Source organism: Bacillus rossius, assembly GCF_032445375.1.
Source record: "Bacillus rossius redtenbacheri isolate Brsri chromosome 9 unlocalized genomic scaffold, Brsri_v3 Brsri_v3_scf9_2, whole genome shotgun sequence".
NCBI classification, from domain to species: Eukaryota; Metazoa; Arthropoda; class Insecta; order Phasmatodea; family Bacillidae; genus Bacillus; species Bacillus rossius.
In genome coordinates this window covers 6,046,124-6,072,390 of record NW_026962013.1, presented here as the reverse complement: position 1 = coordinate 6,072,390, position 26,267 = coordinate 6,046,124, and the positions used below count along the sequence as shown (strand labels likewise).

At 43.2% G+C, this 26,267-nt stretch overlaps 1 protein-coding gene across 3 annotated transcripts in view; it reads right to left on the bottom strand.

Moving 5' to 3' along the window:
* Positions 1 to 26,267, bottom strand: part of LOC134542885 (transcription factor hamlet-like) — a 130,051-nt gene that overhangs the window by 17,077 nt on the left and 86,707 nt on the right. For all 3 annotated transcript variants that reach the window (XM_063387472.1, XM_063387470.1, XM_063387471.1), the window contains exon 4: positions 5,629 to 5,734. In XM_063387472.1, the coding sequence (XP_063243542.1) occupies positions 5,629 to 5,734 (106 nt within the window). The remainder of the gene's footprint in view (positions 1 to 5,628; positions 5,735 to 26,267) is intronic.

Genomic DNA, 26,267 nt, shown 5'->3' with positions numbered 1-26,267 from the left:
GATATATATAAACATTAGCCACGTACCTGTTTGGCCACAATACAAACATATTTACAACGAATTACCGCTAAATTATGATTATTTATTTAAGTTACATTTATTTATGTGGCTTTCAAGGCACAAGTCGCATGTAGATAGTACCATAGATAAAATGCAACAAGTATAAGCTATTACCGTGTGAGCTTGGTTGTAGATTTATCGTAACAACCAGAACAGTTCCGAAGTAAAAGGTTAGGTTAGGTTAGGTTCGGCCAGTGTAATAAATAAAAGTTTTTTTTTTTTCGAAAGGTAGGTTAGGTTGGTTAGGATAGGTTAGATTAGGTTGGTTAAGATAGGTTAGGTTGGTTAGGTTAGGTTGGTTAGGTTAGGTTAACGTAATTAAAAATAATTTATAGGTAGGGACCGGAAAAATTCGCGGATTCAATTACCTCTAGGATAGACTCCATTATCCTCTGCACATCTCAAGTAAACACGCGTGTTCATTGGGTACCAAATTGTGAGGCGTCTCCACTGGGTAGCTTGTGATTCGACGCTTCTTTGGTCGATAGTCTCTCATTGGCCCAGAGAGCTCCAGTTAAACTGCGAGCCAATAGCAGAACCAGCAGAATTGTACACATGTTTGAATTTCAGCCTATCACGAAATGAATCCGCGAATTTTTCCGGTCTCTATTTATAGCGACAGGAATAATTCGCGGGTTCAATGACCTGCAGGATGAACTCCATAGTTCTACGTACACTCGGTCAAATGTAACCCACTCATTGGTTGCTGTCTTGTGAGACGTCCCAACGTAGTAGCCTGTGATTCGATACAGCTTTGGTTGGGTGTTTCTCATTGGCCCAGAGTCATCGAGATGAGTTGTGAGCCAATAGCAGAGACAGCACTGAGGTATAACTATTTGTATTTCAGCCTATCGCGAAAGGAATTCGCGAAATTTTCCGGTCTCTAATTAATTTACGATCGTAAAATAGTTGAATCCTTGCAATACTACGGTGGCTGAGATCAGATCAGTTGCCGATGCTGACAACACAGTCGACGACACGTGTGTTGCGAACTGACTGCATCAATCACAGCCGTCTTTATACGGTGTTGAGCGCGGCTCGTATGAGGTTATCGCAGTCTGTCGAGGCTGGGTTGCCGGGTTGCTACGACGACAGGGTACGAGGTGGGATTTGGTATTCCCGGGAGAGTTGGGGGGGGGGGGGGGGACAGAGGTGCTGCGTCTCATGGGTACAGACAGGAAAAATTCGCGGATTCATTTCGTGATAGGCTGAAATTCAAACATGTGTACAATTCTGCTGGTTCTGCTGTTGGATCGCGTTTTAACTGGAGCTCTCTGGACCAATGAGAGACTATCGACCAAAGAAGAAGCGTCGAATCACAAGCTACCCAGTGGAGACGACTCACAAGTTAGTACCCAATGAACACGCGTGTTTACTTGAGAAGTGCAGAGGATAATGGAGGCTATCCTAGAGGTCATTGAATCCGCGAATTTTTCCGGTCTCTATGGATGAGGCACGCATCCTCCGCGATCTCCCGACCTTCTTGGCTCGTTTGTGTAGGGGGGGGGGGGGGGGAGAGGGTAGATCGCCTGCCCCTGCTCCCTGCTCACAAGGCGTGCGCTACGACCACTAGAAGCTCTGAGGGAGCCTGCAGCGGTGTCCCGGGACCGTCCACGCACGAGAGGAGAGGACAGTTGCGACTGAGAAAGAACTGCCTGACTCTCCGCCCCCCCCCCCCCCCAATACCTTCCCTCCCCGAGGCGATAACTAGAGACTGGAAAAAATTCGCGGTTTCAATTACCTCTAGGATGGACTCCAAGATCCTCTATGTAGGTACTAGGACAAATTAATTGCATCTGCTCATTGGATGATGACTCGTGACACGTGTTACCTGGGATGCTTTGTAATTTGATACTTCTTTTGTTGAAGGTTTTTCACTGGCTTAGAGAGTCCTTCAGGCAAACGGTGGTCCAATCACTGACTCGGAATTGAAGGTGAACGAGTTTGTGGAGTCTAGGCTGCCGCGAAATGAGTCCGTGAATTTTTCCCGGTCTCTAGCGATAACTGATCAAGGACGAAGGAAAAAAAAAAAGCAGAGGTGACACGACAACCGCCAATCTGGGCGACGCCTGTACTCCACAACGGCGTCGGACGACCTCCGGAGCTGTGGCCCCCAGGCAACCCTGGCGTGGGGCGACCCACCGTCAAAAACCAAACCACCCATCTAGGATAGCCTCCATTATCCTCTGCACTTCTCAAGTAAACATGCGTGTTCATCGGTTACTAAATTGTGAGTCGTCTCCACTGGGTAGCTTGTGATTACGACGCTTCTTTCGTCTATAGTCTCTCATTGGCCCAGAGAGCTCCAGTTAAACCGCGAGCAAATAGCAGAACCAGCAGAATTGTACATATGTTTGAATTTCAGCCTATCACGAGATGAATCCGCGAATTTTTCCGGTCAGTACATCCAGTCTAGATCTGTCGACGTCGCGGTGCCTGGGATATGCGTCCTCGGCCGATTTGCGTCTTGCAGTGTGGTGTGTTTTTTTTTTCTTCCTTCCACGAGAAATCGTTAAAATTCGGAGAACTTCGGAACTGTTCGGGCGTGGCTCTGATCCCTGTTGAAATGAAAAGGCTTCCGCAAAAATGCCGTTTTCACACTGTGCTAATTATTTTTAAGTCATGAGTGGGTAATAGACTGGGTTAGAAACAAGGTCTCTATGTTTTAAATTAATGTTTTATGTAATTAAGAAAATTTTAAAGTGCTAAATTTCTTTGTTAATTAAGTAAATATTATTAACAAATGGGAAATAAATTATTTTTATATTATATTATATTATATTAAACACACAAAATAGAATCTTCTAAGTTAAGCCTGTTCTAAGTTGGGTGTTTCTAAGTTGTAATAGTTCTAATTATCACTTTCTAAGTTAAGACGTTTCTAAGTTACATGTTTCTAAGTTATGATCGTTCTAAGTTATGACAGTTCTAAGTTACATCGAATTTTTCGAGGTTTCTAAGTTATGACTGTTCTAAGTTATGTATTTCTAATTTGTGTTATTCTAAGTTGTAATAGTTTCTAAGTTACGACGTTTCTAAGTTACGTGTTTTTAAGTTAGATCGTTCTAAATTATGACAGTTCTAAGTTACATGGATTTTTTCGAGGTTTCTAAGTTATGCAGGTTTTAAGTTGTGTGTTTCTAAGTTGTACTAGTTCTAAGTTATAACTCTCTAAGTTACGTGTTTCTAAGTTGTAATAGTTCTAAGTTACGATGTTTCTAAGTGGTGACAGTTCTAAGTTGTGTGTTTCTAAGTCACGTGTGGTTCCCGTCTCGGACGAAGGATTGACGCTTGGCTCGTTGTGGCTCCCAGGGGCGGTTATTTATTTTCCGGGGACTCGGGTCGCGTGCTCTCGAACCATCCCCGACAGCCAATCAATGCCTCCCTCCCCTCCAGCAGTCGCCTGAGAATGGCACGGGCGTGCTGCGTGAGGCGGGTGCCGGTCGCTCGCGTGTCCGGGGTCGCTGGTTCGAGTCCCGGGGACTGACTCTGCTCGACCGCGCTCGTGTAATCACCGGTGGCCAGACCTCCCCTCCCCCCCCCCCTCCCGGGCGACAACATGGAGAGTCCCGTAACTAAACACCTGACAGGCCAATTTATCACGCTTCTAAAACTAAAAAAAAAAGAAGGAAGTAAATTTTTATAGTGCGCCGTAGCTTTCGAGTTACATGCAATATTTTCTTAAAACGTTTTTTAAATACCTACCCTGCAACAATTTATTGGATATTGTAACAAAAAAAAATTCCTACTACTATAAATAACAAATAAAAAAAAAATTATTTGCTTGACTCACGCGGAAACAATTTTTAATCGAGTAACTTTGTGACTATTCGTTCTGTAAAAAAAAAACATTTTTTTTTGTTAACTTAGCAAGTTATTTGCTTTAATTAGCCATATTTTTCAAATAACTTTGTAAGTTAGGAAAGTTGTATTTTTTTACTGTATGACTTATCATATTCACCCTATCAAAATTTCTTTCCGCGTGTCTTCCAAATAATGTTCTTTCCTAAAATTATATATTGTCTGATTTTACTTTGAATTTTAATCAATAGTCGGCAGGGAATATATTTAAGTCACAATATCTAATGATTTGGTGCAGGCTGGGTATTTAAATGTAAATAAATTCAATAACTTCAACTACAACTCTCAGTGATATATATATATATATTTAAATTTATAACTGTAATTTACTGGCATATCAATTGTTCTCGACGTGACGTTGAGTTACGGGACATTCTGTATAGTATTTTTTACTTAAATTTTGATGCTACAAACAAAATTTGTTTGTTTGTGATTAAAAAAAATGCAATAATAATATTTTAACGACCATGAAAATTACTATTGCTGCAAAGAAAAATTTGTTCTACTTATAACTCATATTAAGGTAACTTATAAATAAGTATTCGTGTTAAAAACAAATAAAATTTATAAAAAAAATATTTCATGCAGTTATCACTTGACTAATTTGTATCACAGTCAGTTTCATGTTAGCTTCTTTTTTTTTTGTTACAAACAAACCACGGTGTGAACACGTCTAGATGACTACATGGTGACCGAGTGAAGCCATTTTTTTTTTTTCAGCTTATGATCTGCGCCAATTTGGTTAGACGCCCGAAACATTGGCTGAAGTGTAAAATGTTTGCATTGTGGAAACAGTTTTAAACGGCCCTGTTTTACTTAAACGACTGTGTCAAACGACGGAGATTATTATTCTTACCTAAACCTCATCAGTCGTGATCAAGTAATATTTACTCAAAGTCTTGGGTGTGACATTATGGCGATGACGTGGTAAAACAGTGACCAAACTCGTCACGTCTCCTGACAGTTCATAACTCCAAGGAACAAACAATTCGATTGGATGTTGAGAAGCCTAAGATGCCCATAAAGTTCTGTCCCTGCCCGAACACGCTCGAATATTCACCTTCGGCCAACGTCGGGATTTGTTTTATTTTTGCGCAGGAAAAATGAATTCAAATATTAAAAGTGGTCGGTTAGGTTAGCTACATTAAAACACTTTAAAACACTATGGACGGTTGGTTAGGTTAGTATAGCTACATCAAAATAAACAGAGAAATATAAATATATATATAAATAAACCCGAGGTTGGCCGAAGGTGAATATTCGGGCGTGTTCGGGCCGAGACAGAACTTGATGTAAATCTTAGGCTTCCCGGAAAGTATCAACAAATGTACGGTCGTGGATTTAGGGATTGTGAGGAGACAACTTGCTGCGACGTAGACTTTGAAGGTTTTTTTTTTTTTTTTTTTTTTTAACTCGCCGTCGCCATATTGTTCCGCCCTAAACATTGCGGAATTGGTGTTTGGCAACGTCTGATGATGGTTAGAAAAAAAATAACGAATTAGAATCTCCGCCGTCGCTGTCATATAAAACTGTTCCCAAAAGGCAAACACAATGTACACTTCAGCCAATGTTTAGGGCGTCCAACCGAAATGGCGCAGGACACTAACTGAAGGAAGAAAGAGAGCTCCACCCCGCCACCACGCAGGCGCGCAGACCTGGTTGGGGGCGGGCTCTGGGGGCGGGCTCTGGGGGCGGGCGGACACTCACTGCTCGACGTCGGGGAAGCCGCTGCCGCACACGATGCACCGGATGTCCCCGTCCTCGTCTATGTCCGCCTCGCGGTCCTCCTCGGGCGAGCCGGAGTGCAGCGACTCTGCAACACAGCGACCTGCTCACACGGCAGCCACGGCCACACCGTCCACGGCCACACCGTCCACGGACACTCTGTCCACGGCCACTCTGTCCACGGCCACTCTGTCCACAGCCACACTGTCCTCAGTCACACTGTCCACAGCCACACTGTACACAGCCACATTGTCCACAGTCACACTGTCCTCAGTCACACTGTCCACAGCCACACTGTCCACAGCCACACTGTCCACAGCCACACTGTACACAGCCACACTGTCCACAGCCACAATGTACACAGCCACATTGTCCACAGTGACACTGTCCTCAGCCAAACTGTCCACAATCATAATGTCCACAGTCACACTGTCCACAGCCACACTGTCCACAGCCACACTGTCCACAATCATAATGTCCACAGTCACACTGTCCACAGCCACACTGTCCACAGCCACACTGTACACAGCCACAATGTACACAGCCACATTGTCCACAGTCACACTGTCCTCAGCCAAACTGTCCACAATAATAATGTCCACAGTCACACTGTCCACAGCCACACTGTCCACAGCCACTCTGTTCACAATCATAATGTCCACAGTCACACTGTCCACAATCATAATGTCCACAGCCACACTGTCCACAATCATAATGTCCACAGTCACACTGTCCACAATCATAATGTCCACAGCCACACTGTCCACAGCCACACCTTCTATACTAGAGGTTGTTGTTTCATCGTGGATACAGTTCGCTGTTTGCGACACAGCGCGTACCTGTTCTTGTACTGGTAGCAGAAACGATTAATATTCGACTCATAATTATTACTGCTACGATTATCATACTTATTATTACTCTATAAGAAAATAATAGTCTATCAAAGAAGGAAATTGTGTTAATAATTATTAGGGGCAGGCATATTTCGCGAAAATATCTGAACACCTATTAGACTGCACCTGTGGTTTCTTCCTTGTAATTGGCGGCCGTCTGCGGGAGAAGTCGTTGCCTTATTTGACCGAGCCAATCAGGACGCGTTTACTTCCACACTGACTCACTGTGATTGGTGGTGTTACAATCGACATGTACCTGGGAGAAACTCACCCAATCACGAAACACAGACGATGCTGCAGTGTTTTAACTTATCCATCTAGTGTCGAAATCTTTTCGCGAAATCTGCCTGCCCCTAATGTTAACACTAGAGACCGGAAAAATTCGCGGATTCATTTCGTGATAGTCTGGAATCCAAAAACGCTTGCCCTTTTGCTGCATCAGTGATTGGGCCACAGTTTATCTGAATGATACTCGGCCAATGAAAAACCTTTTAACAAAAGAAGTATAGAATCACTAGCGTCCCAGTTAACAGGTGTCGCGAGTCAGTAGCCAACGAGCAAATGTAATTTTTCCCGCGTGCATAGAGGATCATGCAGTATATCCTGCAGGTCATTGAAATCGCGAATTTTTCCTGTGTCTAGGTATAAGAACTTGGCTTGTCGTGGCGGTTGCTGTCCCTCCTCCCTGCCGGGCGCGTGCTTGCTGGAAGGGGGGTTGAGGAGTGGGGGAGTGGGGGAGGGGTGTTCCAGCGAAGACGTGTCCCCTCGCGGCCCTCGACCCGCGGGTCTCGACACCGGCCCTCGGACCCGCGACGTAATTACGCCTCGTCGCGGTCCTGATAGTGTTTTAATGGCGCGGTATCGACCACGGGGCGCCGCTTGCCGTCGTCAGCGACGCCTGGCGCGGGTCACACCTCCACCCGTCGAGCGACGGACGTCTCCGAACCACCCGGCTTCCTGTTCAGTGTTCTCGGGCCTTCAACACATCTGCAGTGCTATGTCTAGAGACCCGAAAAATTCGCGGGTTCAATGACCTCCAGGATAGACTCCAATATCCCCTCCACGCTCGGGCAAATACCACCTGTTCGTTGGCTGCTGACCTGTGAGTCGTCTCGACTGGGTGGCCTGTGATTCGACACTTCTACGAGTGAGGGTCTCTAATTGGCCCTCAGTCCTCCAGATTAACAGAGAACCAATGACAGAAGCAGCACTAAGGTATAATTATTTGAATTTTAGCATAACGCGAAATGAACCCGCGAATTTGTCAAGGTCTCTAGTGATAAGCCTAAAATCAAATATGTAGTTATAACTTCTTGCTGTTTCTGCTACTGGTTTAATTTTAATCCTGAGAACTCCGGACCAGTTAGAAACCATCAAGCAAAGAAGTGTCGAATCACGAGTTACCCGGTTGAGACGCTTCACAAGTCAGCAGCCAATGAACAAGCGACGTCTGCCCAGATGTGCAGATGATAGTGGAGTCCATCATGGAGGTAATTGAACCCGCGAATTTTTCCAGGCTTCTACTTATACCACATCCTTTTAACTTATTGAAGTTAGACCTTTTATTCTTTAGGCGCGTGTAAAAAAAATGACGAGGTTGAATGCAAAAATTTTCACAAGATGCTTCATAAGAAAAAAAAATTTCTGCATACAAACATAAATTAGGTATAGATGAGTTTTTAATTATTATTCTTTAGTGATTGAATTGAATACTTTTCCATATGATTACAAACATTTATTAATTGTGAATATTTGTAATATAAATTGTGTTAATAAACCTTTTCAAGTATATTTATGTGAGGTTATGTTCCCGTACATATAAGTTATTTGCGTTATAAATTATGGTATTATTATTTAAAAACTAATAAAAGTTAATGTATCCGACAAATTTATTGATTTTAATTATTAATTAAAAATTATCTTGATTAGTTTCTAAATTAAATGACTAGTTTTATACATGAGTTTATACTAATATTGAAAACTTATGTAGTATTTATTTAAAAAAATATTTGGTTGAATTTATACTTTACCAACAATATTTATTATATCACTACACTCATTTTTATTTATATTATTTATTTGCATGCATAATAAAGTTATTTTTTTTATTCTGCCAAGAAAGTATAACTTCTAATGCGTGTAGGTACACGCACCCATAATTTTTTTTGGTAAATATGTAGTGTAGCAGTATTTGCGAAAAAAATGTTAAAAATCCGAAAATATTTTTATTATATGCTCTTTCACGTCCTCTTTTCATTAAACCCGGCGGAGATAATAAATTCCAAATACTTTAGGAGATAAAGAATTTTTTAATTTTAATAGTTGAGCGATATTTGTTTAAAAAAATTTGAAAATCCCGAAAATACTTTTATCATATGCTAGTTTACTTCCTCTTTTCATTAAACCCGGCGGAGATAAGAAATTCCAAATACTTTAGGAGATATCGAATTTTTTAATTTTCATCACAATACCTGTGCATTCATGCGGCGTGTAACATTGTTTCTTGTTTACGAGTATGATTTTTTTTTTTTCGCTACGTAGGTGAACGACATCATTTTCTACTAATGGCAAAGGAATTGTACCCGCCTCTAACTTAGGTGAGTTTTTAACGATTCAAATTTTAATGTTTTATTTGTTATTTGGATATTGTTGCGCAAGTAATAAGTAAAAAAAATTACGTGAGTTCCTACTGTTCATCCTTTGTCCCGGTTTGTTAGGTCAGGTCAGTTACATTATAAATACTTTAAAACTAAACAACCATTAAAATTAATTCACATTATTTTTAATGTCCGCTTATTTTGAAAGTATTTATAATGTAATTGACCTGACCTAATCCACCATTTTCATTAATTAGGCATTCACGAACACACGGCAAAATAAAAAAATGGCGACGTTCAAATGATAGGTGATAGCACAGGACTTGCATTGCAAAATAAGAACTGCGATGTCTCCTAAAGTATTTGGAATTTCTTATCTCCGCCGGGTTTAATGAAAAGAGGAAGTGAAAGAGCATATAATAAAAGTATTTTCGGATTTTTAACATTTTTGTTTCGCAAATACCGCTACACTACATATTTACCTTTTTTTTTTAATTTGCCAATGTTAAGATCCCCGTCCATCCTGAGATCACATAAGTTGTACAGAGCTTCAGAAAAAAAAGTGTGGTTTATTAACCGCTCAAGATATTCCAGAGGCGGCTGTTTACGAAAAGTAATTAAGATTACGCCGAGGAACGGGTGAGTAATTGAGTGAATGAAAGAAGCTAAAACACCGGTAGAGGATTCTTTAAAGCACTCGAGGTACTTGCATTGCAACTTTACCTTCATTTCTCCGGCATATAAAGTTACGGTCACCGCTAAAATATCGTAGTTGTCCTATTTAGGACGAGAAGACTGCTTAGAGGAGATACCGCGCTATAAACACCAACAAGCGTCGCACATTCCCATTCCGCCTCCAACAAAAATACATCACATCCCTGACAAGGCGGGTCACTTCAGACAGAGACCACACATTAAGAGAACCTCAAATACAATGACTAGAGACCAGAAAAATTCGCGGATTCATTTCGTGATAGGCTGAAATTCAAACATGTGTACAATTCTGCTGGTTCTGCTATTGGCTCGCGGTTTAACTGGAGCTCTCTGGGCCAATGAGAGACTATCGACCAAAGAAGCGTCGAATCACAAGCTACCCAGTGGAGACGCCTCACAATTTAGTAACCAATGAACATTCGTGTTTACTTGAGAAGTGCAGAGGATAATGGAGGCTATCCTAGAGGTCATTGAATCCGCGAATTTTTCCGGTCCCTACATATCACGAAATGAATCTGCGAGTATTTCCGGTCTCTACGAATCGCGTAGTGCTTACCACTGGCGCAAATATTTATGGTTATAAAAAGGGGAAGGGGCCCTTGGAAATTCCCATGGTCATAGCTGAATAGATACTTGTATGTTGTATACTGAGGGGCGGGCATTTTTTGCTAAAAGTTCTGAACACTTATTAAACTGCAACAAGATATACCCGCACCTGTGGTTTCTTCCTTGTGATTGGTGGCCGTCTGCGAGAGAACTCGTTGCCTTATCTGACTGAGTCACTCAGGACGTATGTTTACTTCCGCACTGAATCGCTATGATTGGTGTTGTTACAATCGATATGCACCTGGGAGAAACTCACCCATTCACGAAACACAGACGATGCTAACTTTCATCTAGTCTCGAAATCATTTCGCGAAATCTGCATCCCCTTATGTATACTGCCCATATTCTCCCTATATGCAGGCAATATACAGAAAACATTTGAAATTTTTACAGAGAGTGTTCCATAAAACATAGTTTTGACGTTAATGTTTATCAAACCTGTTTGGCGGTCACGATTTTGCAAGCACAAGTGGAACCCCGCAGTGAGAGGCTACTTAATTACAACCTCCCCCCTTCCCCTTTTTTCCATGATCTACGCCCGTGGTGCTGACTATAAACCCGGAAATTTCGTGGATTCGCGTGGCCATAGGGTAGAATTAAAAGTCATGGATGTGCTTAACACATGTTTGCTTTCTCATTAGTTGATTTCATAGCGAGAACATTTTTAGCTTTGTTAATTGGTTCTACCTGATTAGCTTATTTCTCCTGGTCATCGTTGGCTCACGGTCGAAATGGGGTTTAGTCCAATCATGTATTTTTGCATTATAACTTGCGACTAGAGACCGGAAACATTCGCGGATATATTTCGCGATAGGCTAGAATCCAAACTAGTTCAAATTCATGCTGTTTCAGTGATTGGACCACAGTTTACCTGAATGACTCCAAGCCAAAGAAAAATCCTCAGCGAATCACAAGCATTCCAGTTGACAGGTGGCACGGATTAGTAGCCAATCAGCAGGTGTAATATGCACAAGTACATAGAGGATCGTGGAGTATATCCTAGAGGTAGTTGAACCTGCGAATTTTTCCAGTCCCTTCTTGCGACTATTTGAATGCGCGGTATTTCCGCATGTCTGGTGCTGACCAAACAGGACAAAGAGGTTCTCGCCAAGGAATAAGACAATCGAGAGAGCACGAAAGGTCTTTGATAGAGACCTGAAAAATTCGCGGGTTAATTTCGCGATAGGCTAGAATCTAAATACATTTGCCTTTCATGTTGCTACAGCGTTTGGGCCTACAGTTTATCTGAAGGACTTTGGACCAATGAAAAACGTTCGACAAAAAAGAAGTATCGAATCACAAGCTTCCCCGTTAACACGTGTCACGAGTCAGTAGCCAATCAGCAGGTGTAATCTGCACGAGTACATAGATGATCGTGGACTCTATCCTAGAGGTCATTGATAGAGACAGGAAAAATTCGCGGATTCATTTCTTGATAGGCTGAAATACAAACATGTGTATAATTCTGCTGGTTCTGATATTTGCTCGCGGTTTAACTGGAGCTCTCTGGGCCAATGAGAGACTATCGACCAAAGAAGCGTCGAATCACAAGCTACCCAGTGGAGACGCCTCACAATTTAGTAACCAATGAACACGCGTGTTTACTTGAGAAGTGCAGAGGATAATGGAGGCTATCCTAGAGGTCCGGTCCCTACCGGTGAGTGTCTGGCGGCGCCTCCTCCACCTGTTGCGGTGCCAGTTACCTGAGCCGTTGTGCCTCCCCTCGCAGCCGCGCGCTAACTGGCGCGCCGCGTCGGCGTTAGCGCACCCCCGGGGCTCCGGCGACGCCCATTGGCCCCCGGCTGTCCTTCCGGCCGCACGCATTCCCGCGCCACTCCCTCCCTCCCGCGCGCGGCCACCACACCTTCCCCCGCCGCGCTGCGCCCGCGCGCGGTGCTGTTTAGCGAGACTGCGGTGGGAAAAAAAGGGGGGTTGTCTGTAGAGTCGCTTTACGGACGATAATTTTACGTGATAACGTCATAAGTAGGGACCGGAAAAATTCGCGGTTTCAAATACCTCTAGGATAGCCTCCATTATCCTCTGCACTTCTCAAGTAAACACGCGTGTTCATTGGTTACTAAATTTTGAGTCGTCTCCACAGGGTAGCTTTTGATTCGACGCTTCTTTGTTCGATAGTCTCTCATTGGCCCAGAGAGCTCCAGTTAAACCGCGAGCCAATAGCAGAACCAGCATAATTATACACATGTTTGAATTTCAGCCTATCACGAAATGAATCCGCGAATTTTTCCGGTCTCTAGTCATAAGAAAACATTGATGAAAAATTGCGTACTTTTTAATTTTCAAATATTATTTACAGTTTTTTCAAATTTAATTTAAATAATTTGTTTGAATATAATCACGTACAATTAGTTATAAATGCCGCCTTAACATGTTCGATATTATAGATAAATAATCATCTCATCCGAGCTAATGGCGCCAAGCTACTAATACAAGGAATGTTTGAAGCATTGGACAGGGTAGCTCATGAGCCCGCGGATCGGAGGGCGGCGCCGATGAGCTCTTGGGGAGCAGCTGCTGGATGAACCGGCGAGGAGCGGTGACGGGCGGCGACGGGTGGCTAGAGGTGGTGAGAGGCGGTGCCGGGCGGCGATAGGCTACGACGGGAGGTGGCGAGAGGCGGTGACGAGTGGCGAGAGTCGGCGACGGGCGGCGACGGGCGGTGAGAGGTGGTGAGAGGCGGTGCCGGGCGGCGACGGGTGGCGAGAGTCGGTGACGGGCGGCGACGGGCGGCGAGGGGTTGCGACGGGCGGTGACGGGTGGCGAGAGTCGTAAACGGGCGGCGAGAGGTGGCGAGAGACGGTGTCGGGTGGTGATAGGCTGCGAAAAGAGGTGGTGAGAGGCGTTGACGGGTGGCGAGAGTCGGCGACGGGCGGCGAGAGGTGGCGAGAGGCGGTGCCGGGCGGTGACGGGCGGCGAGGGCTGGCGACGGGCTGCGACGGGCGGTGCTGGTGACGCGGGTTGCCGCTCGGGGCGCGCAGGGGCCGCTGGCGTGCCCAGATACGCATCGCAGCCGCGGGCGTTGCGCGTCGCGCTGTGTCAACATCGGCGGCGCGGGCATCGCGGCCCCGTGACGCAACCGGCCGTCCGCGCCACAAGGGCGCAACTGCCCGCCGCGCCGCACGGCGACGAAGTACACCCGCGGCTTCACGTCGAGGCCAAGGTCGGCCAGCATCAGTTCGGAGATTTCAAATAATTACGAATTGTGACAGATTTGGTTTACTCACTAGAATTTAAAAAAAAAAAATCCTTTCAACTCGTCAAATTTCCCGCTAACATTCAATATTAACTGCGCACATTAATTAGCGTGGCACAACAAAATGCAGTTAAATTGTTGAACATTCAATCATATTTTCCAAGTTGTATGATTGAATGGCCTTCAATTGAAATTTAAAATTATGCGCCAATTTTAGTAAGAAAGAATCATAGCCATCTTTCTCGGCAACTGGTAGCCAGAGGAATCTTTTGTAAAAAAAAACGTAATTTTTTAGAGTATGGAAAAATTCGTGGGTTCAATGACCTCCAGGATGGACTCCAAGATACTCTGCACATCCGGGCAAACGTCGCCCTGTTCATTGGCTACTGACTTGTGAGGCGTCTCAACCGGGTAACTCGTGATTCGATACTTCTTTGATTGATGGTTTCTAACCGGTCCAGAGTTCTCAGGATTAAAATTAAACCAGTAGCAGAAACATAAAAAAGGTATAAGTATATATTTTGATTCTAGCTCATCACGAAACGAATCAGAGAATTTTTCCGGTCTCTAGTAATTTTTGTTTCCTCCTGTGCGACGCCGGGGTCGACATGGAAGGTTTAAGTGCAGGGGGGGGGGGGGGTGTACTCGTCGACGGGACGGGCAACCGCCGGGCCCATATGTCGCCACGGCGCGCCGGACCGCTGACCCCGGCAGGTGCTTTACACGCCGCGTTACCGCGGGGGCTTCCTCTCGCGGCGTCAGTCTCGGCGCTACCTGCCGGGCGGCCGTTACCGCCTCTACGAGCACCGCTCCGTGTGTCCGGGAGGGGGCTTGCACAACCTGATAACTAGGGACCGGAGAAATTCGCGGATTCATTTCGTGGTAGGCTGAAATACAAACATGTGTACAATTCTGCTGGTTCTGCTATTGGCTCGCGGTTCAACTGGAGCTCTCTGGGCCAATGAGAGACCATCGACCAAAGAAGCGTCCAATCACAAGCTACCAAGTGGAGACGCCTCACAAGTTAGATAATGGAGGCTATCCTAGAGGTCATTGAGTCCGCGAATTTTCCCGGTCCCTATACTAATAGACAGGGTCAGGCATTTTTCGCGAAAAGATCTGAACACTTGTTCGATTGCAACAAGTTAAACCCGCGCCTGGGGTTTCTTCCTTGTGATTGGCGGCCGTCTGCCGAGAGAAGTCGTTGCCTTATTTGACCGAGGCACTCAGGACGCGTTTACTTCCGCACTGAACCACTGTGATTGGTGTTGTTACAATCGAGTTGTACCTCGGAGAAACTCACCCAATCACGAAACACAGACTGTGCTACAGTGTTTTAACTTTCATCTGGCCTCAAAATCTTTTCGCGTAATCTGCACGGCCCTACTAATAGGCGTTCAATTTTTTATTTTTTTTTTTCGCGAAAAATGCCTGCTTCTGATGATCGACGCTGGGTAGTGGTCAAGGCAACGGACTCAGACACGTGTTTGAATTAGTTTCAGCAGTGTTGACTGCGCTGGCCTCTCCACAACCGCGCCCTGGCTGGAGTTCGCGAGGGAGGAAGGTATCCGGTGTTGGAGGTGTAGTGATTGATCCGGAGGGGCGCAGCCCTTGGACAGGGGGCACGGGAGTCGAGGGCTGCAGGTCGCGGTCGACTGGCTCCAGGTGTGCGGCAGGTCAGCGGATGTGACTGCCCCTACAACCCCCCCTCCCGCCCCCCCCCCAGGAGGGGTCGCCGGGGGGCAGCGGACGAGATCCGCCGGCCGCGCGCATCGACGTAACTCCCCTCCGCCCCTTAACAGTGTCACGGACTAGCTAGCCCCGCCCTGCAGGGGCCGCGATTACCCCACGGATCCGTCTGGGCAACAAGACAGACCTGAAGCACACGTGAATCTCCCTCACTTGGTTCATTAGCTAGGTCTTAGTTACGGACCGGAAAAAATTCGCGGATTCAACGACCTCTAGGATAGACTCCATTATCCTCTACAGTTCTCAAGTCAACATGCGTGTTCATTGGGTGCTAACTTATGAGTCGTCTCCACTGGGTAGCTTGTGATTGAACGCTTCTTTGGTCGATAGTCTCTCATTGGCCCAGAGAGCTCCAGTTAAACCGCGAGCCAATAGCAGAACCAGCAGAATTATACACATGTATGAATTTCAGCCTATCATGAAATGAATCCGCGAATTTTCTCGGTCTCTATTCATAATTATCCTGCACAGCACAGACAGAACATAAATTTACCCATTCCTCTATTTCATAAAAACAATTTCACAGAGCTATTTGGAATATTTGGTTCCAAAAATTGTAATTATTATTCCTCAAGAATTAACAACAAAATATATCACAACCTATGGATGAATAATTTAACTGATGAAGAGTTTTCTTCAATATCTAAATAAGATTTAACATACTGTAGGGATTTATATTTTCTTTTTTAATAATATTTTTATTTTTTTCCTGAAAAATGTTATATTTTAGTTCGTATTTAAATCATCTGCTCTTTTAAACTTTAAATTTTATAAAACCTAATGTACGATTGCTTAAGTTATATTTTTATTTATTTATTCTTCAATTGTTTGACTTTTTAAAATGTTAAGATACATTAGTAAAAATACCGCACGTAGATTAAAGTGACTAGATGTATTCACACGTAAGCTGGTTTTGTGAGTGCTAGATAACTCTGTTTAATTTAGTATAGTGTAGTTAGAGACCGGAAAATATCGTGGATTCATTTCGTGATAGGCTGAAATTCAAACATATGTATAATTCTGCTGGTTCTGCTATTGGCTCGCGGTTTAACTGGAGCTCTCTGGGCCAATGAGAGACTATCGACTAAAGAAGCGTCGAATCACAAGCTACCCAGTGGAGACGACTCACAATTTAGTAACCAATGAACACGCGTGTTTACTTGAGAAGTGCAGAGGATAATGGAGGCTATCCTAGAGGTCATTGAATCCGCGAATTTTTCCGGTCCCTAGTTATGGAGTCACGAATTGTTTAGAGAATTAACTGGGTAGCTAATTGGAGACTTGGAACACATATAAAGCCATCATGTTTAAGATTGGACTGCAGTGCTCTTGAAGACTCACTGAGCCAGTCACAAACAAGGTCCTACGTGGTTTTATACAATTACAAAAACCCGCCACAGGACGTGACCTTGTTAGGGCTGATTTGGCACGGGTAGGGACCGGAAAAATTCGCGGATTCAATACCTCTAGGATAGCCTCCAATATCCTCTGCACTTCTCAAGTAAACACGCGTGTTCATTGGGTACTAAATTGTGAGGCGTCTCCACTGGGTAGCTTGTGATTCGACGCTTCTTTGGTTGATAGTCTCTCATTGGCCAGAGAGCTCCGGTTAAACCTCGAGCCGATAGCAGAACCAGCAGAATCATACACATGTATGAATTTCAGCCTATCACGAAACGAATCCGCGAATTTTCGCGGTCTATATTCATAATTATCCTGCACGGCACACAGACAGAACATAAATTTACCCATTCCTCTATTTCATAAAAACAATTTCACAGAGCTCTTTAGAAATTTTGGTTTCAAAAATTGTAATTATTCTTCCTGAAGAATTAACATAATATATGACAATCTATGGATGAATTATTTAACTGATGAAGAGCTTTCTTTAATATCTAAATAAGGTTTAACATATTGTTGGGATTTACGTACTTTTCTTCTTTTTAACATTATTTTTTAATAATTTTTTAAAACATTTTTATTCTGAAACAATGTTATATTTTCGTTCGTATTTAAATAAATTGCTCTTTTAGACTTAAAAATTTATAAAAACTTAGGTAATATTTCTTAAGTTATATTTTTTTTTGTTTATTCTTCAATTTTTTGACTTTTTTAAATGTTTACATTAGTCAAAATACCGCACGTAGATTAAAGTGACTAAATGCAATCACACGCAAGCTGGTTTTTGTGAGTGCTAAATATCGCTGTTTAATTTAGTATATTGTAGTCAATGTAGGTACTAATGAAATGAACCCGCCAAAAATATCCGTGTCTCTAGTGGTGGGGAACTATACCCCGCGAAAACGGTAGCTACGCTGAGTTAAAGAATGATAAAAACTAGGATGTGTGAAGGGTTGGGTAGGGTTTGAAAAGGGTAGGAAAGGGGGGGGGGGCACTTGACTGCCGACACGCACGTGCGTGCAGGGGTTTGTGGGGGGAAGTCAGTTCGGAAAGGTTTTTGGGGGAGGGGGCACGAGGTACGAGTAACTCCCGCGCCCAGTGATTCCGCATCTGGCCGTCTGGCGGCGTGCGTGTCGCGGGAGAGATGTCAGCTGCTCCAACTGTCACACTTGCAGAGCGGAACTAACTCGTCCACCCTCGCGGCAACAGCGGCCCAGCTGATACTCCGGTCATTACACCTATCAGTAGGGACCGGAAAAATTCGCGGATTCATTTCGTGTTAGGCTGAAATTCAAACATGTGTACAATTCTGCTGGTTATGCTATTGGCTCGCAGTATAACTGGAGCTCTCTGGGCCAATGCGAGACTATCGACCAAAGAAGCGTCGAATCACAAGCTACCCAGTGGAGACGACTCACAATTTAGTACCCAATGAACACGCGCGTTTACTTGAGATGTGCAGAGGATAATGGAGGCTATCCTAGAGGTCATTGAATCCGCGAATTTTTCCGGTCCTTAATCATCGTTAGAGACCTGTAAAATTCGCGGACTCATTTCGCGATAAGATAAGAGTCCAAATACTTTTGACATTATTTTGCTTCTGTGATTGGGCCACAGTTTATCTGAAGGACTCTGGGCCAATGAAAAATCTTTAACAGAAGAATTAGCGAATCACGATCATTCCAGTCAACAGGTGTTACGAGTCGGTAACCAATCAGCAGATGTAATTTGCACGAGTGCGTAGAGGATCATGGAGTCTATCCTTTAGGGATTTGTAATCGCGAATTTTACAGGTCTCTAATCATCGTTCATCGATAGTAATGTTCGCAGGCTTTCACGGCCATTGTCTGAAGTAGCTTGGCCTCTGGGTTATAGCCGCGTCCTTGGCGAATAATTCACCAACGTTTCGGTCGACAGTGCAGTCGCCATCGCCATCATATTTAACCCTATTTTTGCTATGTCAATGCGTAAATCACATATTTCAGACCTTCTCTACATTGTTGCAACCACATATTTACTAACAGGCTCTATTTTGTATAAGCGCGGGGGGGGGGGGGGAGAACTTATTATTAGAGACCTGCAAAATTCGCGGTTTCATTCGGTGATAGGCTAGAATTCAAACACATATAGGCCTACCTCTTAGATAATTTTGCTATTGGCTTACTGTTCATCTGGACGAATCTCAACCAGTTATAAACCATCAACCAAAGAAGGATCGAATCACAGACAAACCAGCTGAGACGACTTACAAGTCGGCAGCCAATGAACTTGCTTTGTTTGCCCGAGTGTACAGGGGTATGTGCAGTCTATCCTGAAGGCCATCGAAACCTCGAATTTTGCAGGTCTCTACTTATTATTTCATGCGGGCGACTACAACTGTCATGATAATCACACCAGACCACAAGTGTTGACTTCAACAAATAGCCCAATCCAAGTTCTGTGCTATGTAAAACTAAAACTAAAACTAAAAACTTAAAAAAAAAAAAAAAATGCAAGCGGTATCAAAATATTTGAAATTGCAAGAAGACTAGGCCTAATACCCCTTGATTTTCGCCGTCACCAATAAGTTTGTAGACATATTTGAAAATAAAAAAAAATATTTTTTGACTAACGTGGCTCTAGTTGATTAACGCATAAATAGGGGCATGCAGATTTCGCGAAAAGATTTCGAGACTAGATAAAAGTTAAAACACTTTAGCACCGTCTGTGTTTCGTGATTGGGTGAGTTTCTCCCAGGTACATATTGATTGTAACAACAACAATCACAGTGATTCAGTGCGGAAATAAATGCGTCCTGAGTGACTCGGTCAAATAAAGCAACGACTTCTCTCGCAGACGGCCGCCAATCACAAGGAAGAAACCACAGGTGCGGGTATGCCTTGTTGAAGTCTAATAAGTGTTCAGATCTTTTCGCGAAAAATGCCTGCCCCTACGCATGAATAATTAGTCATTGCTACCCTCCGGTATAATGTTGAAGCCTGTTTATAAGTACTCTATAATAACAACACACAACGCAAGAAAAGTGGGAAATATATTATTTTAATCTCGTTACAATAATTTGCCTACATATTTAAAAACAGAAAGTTAAAAAAAAAAAAAAATAACAAGTATAGGCTGGCGGGGTATTTTTGAAGTGTACCATCTTAGCTCTCGGTATACGGCATTTGGAAGAAGAAATTTTGTGAATGGAACGGAAGTTGTATGAAACGGAAATGTGTAACCTCAGTGCTGCCATCTGTGGCGGATGGCGCGCACCCAAGTTCGCAAAGCAAAAGAGAATCGTTATTTTGTTAACTGATTAACGAATTTGAACAACATGGGCAGTATTTTAGTAAAAATACTAGTCGCAAATGAGGTCCAAAGCCGGGGTTTAGTATTATTTATTTCAAGTTCCCCCCCCCCCCCTTTTATCGTAACCTTTTCATTTTATAGTTTCAAATTTCGGTCTGCAAATGGACGTTGATGTAGCTGCTCCGACAATGCATTCTAGCGGTGGGTTCGGAAACTACGTGTGATTCGCGTCCAGAAATTTATTTGAAGGCACAATTTGCGTATATTCATTGTTAGGGGCAGGCATTTTTCGCGAATAAATCCGAACGCCTATTAGACTGCAACAAGGTATACCCGCATCAGCTGTTTCTTCCTTGTGATTGGCGGCCGTCTGCGAGAAACGTCGTTTCCTTATTTGGCTGAGCCACTCAGGACGCGTTTGAATCCGAACTGAATCACTGTGTTTGGTGTGCTAAAAGAATACATGTACCTGAAAGAATCTCGCCCAATTAAGAAACACAGACGATGCTAAAGTGTTTTAACTTTCAGCTGGTCTCGGAATCTTTTCGCGAAATATGCATGCCCTTGTTCATTGTTTAAAAGAATTCTACGTTGTACTTAGTGTCACAGAGTCTGCATATCAGCGTCCCCACGCCGGTAGAGACCGGCGAAGACCATTAAGTTCCAACGGCCCCGACAGATGGCACCACCGTCGCCGCGTGACGCGCCCGCCCGCCCGATGCGCAGATAGTTCCGGCGCTGACCGCCAGATCTCCGGGGGAGCGGGCAGCGGCAATTAAAACCTCGGACAGATTGGCGTCATTAATTCGCGCCTGGGGCACTCGGTCGTGGCCGAGGAGGCAAAGGGCGAAAAGGGGGGGGGAGAAGTCATTTATCTGCTGCAAACATCGGTACGTTATGCGTGCTTTATGATTCCCCGCTTTCCCCCCTTTTCCACCCCTCTCCGACGATACGACTGCCGCTTCCGCTTACGACTTTTGGGTTGTGCCGGGGGGGGGGGGGGGGACAGAAAGAAAGAAAAAAAAAAGGCGTGCGTCCAACGTCGGAGGGAATGAAAAGGCCAGCTGTGGGTCAGATTTATCAACACCCCCCCCCCTCCCCCTTTCCAGAGAGCCATTCGCAACCCCAGCGCTTCGACCTGACAGCCCGACCACCCTCGCTTCGCTCCATCATCGGCCGCGTGCGTTATGCATAAAACACAAGATGGTTGTGGGAAGAGTTAGGCCGGGGGGGGGGGGGGGGGTTGCGTCGGGGGTTGCAGAGGGGAGGGGAAATGCTCGCCGGGTTCACAGGGCAAGCGGTGTCGCCCCCTGTTTTCCACTCACCGCCCCCCCCCTATCCCCCTCTCCCTCGTGACACAGCGGTGATTGCCGTTACAAAAGTCGCGCAGGTTCGCGGGCTTAGTCACGCCCGCAGAGCCCCTGGGGCTGTAAGTATCGATACTGTGATCACGAGTGTATCGAAAGAAAATAATTGTAAACGTATCGACACCTTGAGGTATCGATACTTGTGATCACGAGTGTATCGAAAGAAAAGAATAATTGTAAAAATATCGACACCTTGAGGTATCGATACTTGTGATCACGAGTGTATCGAAAGAAAAGAATTGTAAAAGTATCGATACCTTTAGGTCTCGATACTTATGATCACGAGTGTATCGAAAGAAAATAATTGTAAAAGTATCGACACCTTGAGGTATCGATACTTTTCCTCAAAACCTAACGTTTAATTGCAACGTTAAATAATAAAATACCAGACAAGCGATAAATCAATCAATTTTCTAATCACAAATATAAGTCACAAACAAAATAAAAAACATAAAACACGACAAGAAATTACGATTCTGGAGTCAAGCAAGCAGGACATCCCAACCGAACGAAGCATTATATAAATATTTTCGCTTCTCTTACTCACTCGCTCACTTAATTGTTTTAATAAATTAAATAAATAAATAAATAAGGGCAATAGAACTGGTGGAACTTTACACACAGCCAGATTCTGAATAAGTTCCAACTAATTTTATCGAAAAATATTTAAAAAAAAACAAAAATAAAAACGGATTATTCGATACGATACCTGCAAAACATGTTTAATATGGTTAAAATCAGCTATTAAAAGAATATCGAGTACAAAAGTTTCGGTATAGAAACTAAAAAAGTATCGATAGGCTACTTTTTCCGTGTCGCTCCAACAGGCGAGTGACATGCACTGGTCACAAAAAACCGCTTGAGTGTTTATTTTAAATTCTAAGTTATTTCGAGGGTCAGAAAATTTATCTTCCCTCATTAAGTGGTCTTGCTGGAAAGCCTCGAATCAATAGTCCCCTGTACCTGATCGCAACTTACAGAGGCAAAATTAAAATTTCCCGAGGGGGAAAGAAAAGAGAGTAAAACATCAGGCCCCCTTTCCCCACGAGCTCCCAGAGTCGCCACTCGAATGTACTCTCCGCTGAATGTTCAAACAGCTGAGGTTATTAAGTAGACCCGAGTTACTGCTCTCCTTTCCCTTGTGTGGCACAACCTAGCGTGCACCGCAGAGTAGCTCGGGCGACTGCTACTGTGCGGCGCAGCCTAGGAGAGGAACTCTCGGCGCGCGGGGGTTTGTGTTCGCGTCTTTGCGGCGGGGCAAACAACCACGTGACTGGATCCCCCCTCTCTCATTGGCGAGTCTGGCGGGAGGGAGGGGCCAACCCACCGCGGCCATTGTTGACTCCGGAGGGGCGCGACGCTCACAAAGCCCGCGATTCGAATAAATGTTCCTGGCGTGCGTTCATTGTTCATTCAGCCGGGGAGAGGTTCCGCAGTTGACGACCCAGGTTCGACGCCGGGGATCTCATTCTTCAACTACATTATAACTAGGGACCGGGAAAATTCGCGGATTCAATGACCTCTAGGTTAGCCTCCATTATCCTCTGCACTTCCCAAGTAAACACGCGTGTTCATATGGTTACTAAATTGTGAGTCGTCTCCACTGGGTAGCTTGTGATTCGACGCTTCTTTGGTCGATAGTCTCTCATTGGCCCAGAGAGCTCCAGTTAAACCGCGTGCCAATAGCAGAACCAGCAGAATTATACACATGTTTGAATTTCAGCCTATCACGAAATGAATCCGCGAATTTTTCTTGTCTCTAATTATAACATTACACCCAATATCTTCATCCGTGGTTACTTGCACCGAGGTAAAGATATTGCCGTAGTTATGGTTGTGGCCTGATATTTGAACCTGTACCCCATCATCCTACAAGACGGGGAAGGAAGTTAGAATGACAAAAAGGAAAAAGGAGGGGGGGGGGGATAAGCTGGATTGCAAGTAACATTTTATTTTTCGTGCAACACATGGAAATTATAACTTTTGGTTAGTAATATTCTGTTCGCGAATCATTATGTTGCTGATATTTGCAGTTCGGCGGCGAATGCTGCCTTGTACAACTATAATTTATATATTGTAAATATTAGTGATATAAATTGCGTCCATTAAATTTTTCAAGTTTTTCTACACAAGAAAGGTTAGATTTAACATTCTCAGCAGCGTTATGAAAAAAAAAATGAGAATAAAATTTTATAACCCACGCGCAGCATGCAACAAAAAACCGATAAGACGAAAAAATGACTACATTCAAATAAAAATTCTATGGGTGATTTTAAATCATATACTTTAGTGTTTGTTATTTATTACTAGTCCATATAATTAAAACATTAATTTTTTTATTATATAAGTGATAGAAAAAGTGTTTATATACTTCTTCAAGTCTATTTTCAAGTGTAATTATATAAGCGAGTTTATATTCCCGTATGTACAATTTATTTGCAATAAATCGTAAATTATTACATTATTTTTTAATAAATAATTTTAATTACTAGATTAGAATAAATACTTTGCAAATTTATTGATTTTCATTATTAATGAAAATGTATCTAGATAGTTTAACTAAATTAAATAATTTAATAAGTGTTTGAATTAATATTAAATAATGGGTATTTATTCAAATTTTCTAAATTGTTTAAATTTATACTTTACCAACCGTATTCATAATATCGCTCCAGTTCTTTTATTAATTTATATCTGTTAATTATTTGCATGCAAAATTAAAGTTAGTTTTTTATCACACCAAGTAAATATAATTAGTACTAACACGCGTACATAAGCACACGCACCCATTTTTTTTAATACACGAATATTTCAGACAACCTGTTGCATTTACGTGCTGTAGTAACAGTGTATGTTTCTAGTAGCAGTAGGCTGTTTTTTAGTTAACTGGCCGAAGAAAAGGCTGCGGATAACGTATTTTTAATGATTGCGTCATAAAATGCAGATAGGAACCACGCCCAGTACTTATTTTAAGCTAGAACTAATGAAATGACTGATTATACACACACAAAAAAACTTGTGATGAATCATCTGTACGCGGATGAAAAGAAATTAACAAAATTAATGCGACTGTCTGCAGTACAATTCAGGTTTATGCTTATTTAACTGAATAAGACATCAAAAATACATACTATAACAGACAAAAAAAATTATTTGTGAGCAATTTTCCTACAGTATATAGCACTCGCCATATTTACTAATGTGTTGTCAAATGTTTCCATGTCAAATATTTCAATCTCTGGTCATTGCAATACTTGATTGGTGAATCATCCAGGAAATGATAATTAAATCTTGTTATGGGAAAAAAAGTAGAACTTTTCTTTCGACGTCATTTCGAGATTATGAGAGAGAATGCCTTACTACTCTAATAAACGCTAGCGACTGGCGTATTTTTCTGGTCCGGGAGCAGAACTGATCGCTGAGAATAATCGCTAGGGACGCTCCATAGAAAAATACTTTAAAGATCGTTGAATTTCTTTAAGAGTTATATGTAAATTTTTAACCCGATACCTGCATGAAAATTCCGAAGTATTGCGCGCTTTTTTTTTTTTTTTTTTTTTACAATCATGGTATTACACTAAGTGATTATCTGTTGGAAATATTTGTGGCAGAACAAAACAAGCAAGGGAAATATCGAGTTCAAGTTCCAGTGCTATCCCTTAAAAACAACATAACGAAAAAAAAAAAAACACGAAGTAGATATGTGAGACCCGAGTTTAACCGGGTGGACCCGAACCTACCGCGCCCCTCTAAAAAACGCGTGCTGCTGGACGAACGAATGTTGTCCACCGCCTTCTAAATAAAATCACTTTACGGCGAGTGTTTTTATCGCGCTGGGGAGGAAGGCTCGGCGTGCGATATTGTGTGGACCTGGGCGAGGGGTGGGCAGGGGGATGCCCGCCTCCCTTCCTTTTGTTATACCTCCCCCCCCCCCCAATGCTACCCCCCTCGCGAACCCCGAGCTTTATCGCAGTTACTTTACCGCGCGGTATGGCGGGGGCGGAAGAGAGCGGGAGAACACAGCGCGCGCATAAAACGTCACATCTTTATTGTCACTTTGTAAAGTGGGCCGAGAGGAACGGGCCTTTTAATTAAAACCCATTAACGTCTTAATTAGGAATTAAGTTTACGTGCTTCGCGAGCAAAGCTTCGTCGCCGCTCCTCGCGGGCTCGGATTGGGCACTGTAGGGTTGATGAGGGAGGAGGGGTGTCCGTCTGCTGCCGCGGGTTTCGTCAGCGCCGACTGCAGCGCTCGCGGCGCGAGAAGCGCGCAAGTGACTCCCGCGCTGGCCGCATGAGCGCGCGCTTAGCTAATGTTTCCTTATTATCTAAAGTTTACTTAATTTGTCTTTTTAATTGGCTACTAATTCAATTTGACTAAAATAATTGTTTAGAAATAATAATTAAATATTAATTATTATCAATTAAAATAATTCCTAGATATCAGTATCAAATTTTTATTATATATATTACAGTCGAAAAACTGTAATTTAAATATAAATATATATACGTAACTCTTTATTGTTATGGTTGAATAGCTAAACCAATTTTGATAGAGGATGACAATAGGTTTTGACCCTATTATTCATCCTCTAGTTATATCTAGAGGTGTAAAAGTAACGAAAAAATGTGTACCCGAATGTATTCGTTACTATAACAATTAGTGCTCGTTACTTTCGTATCGTTACTCGTTACTCACTGATACCGCATGACATGGTACATAGCATCGAATCGAGTCGTATTTCGTACGCGTACAGTATGACGTCGCGTAAATAAAAATAAATCGAAT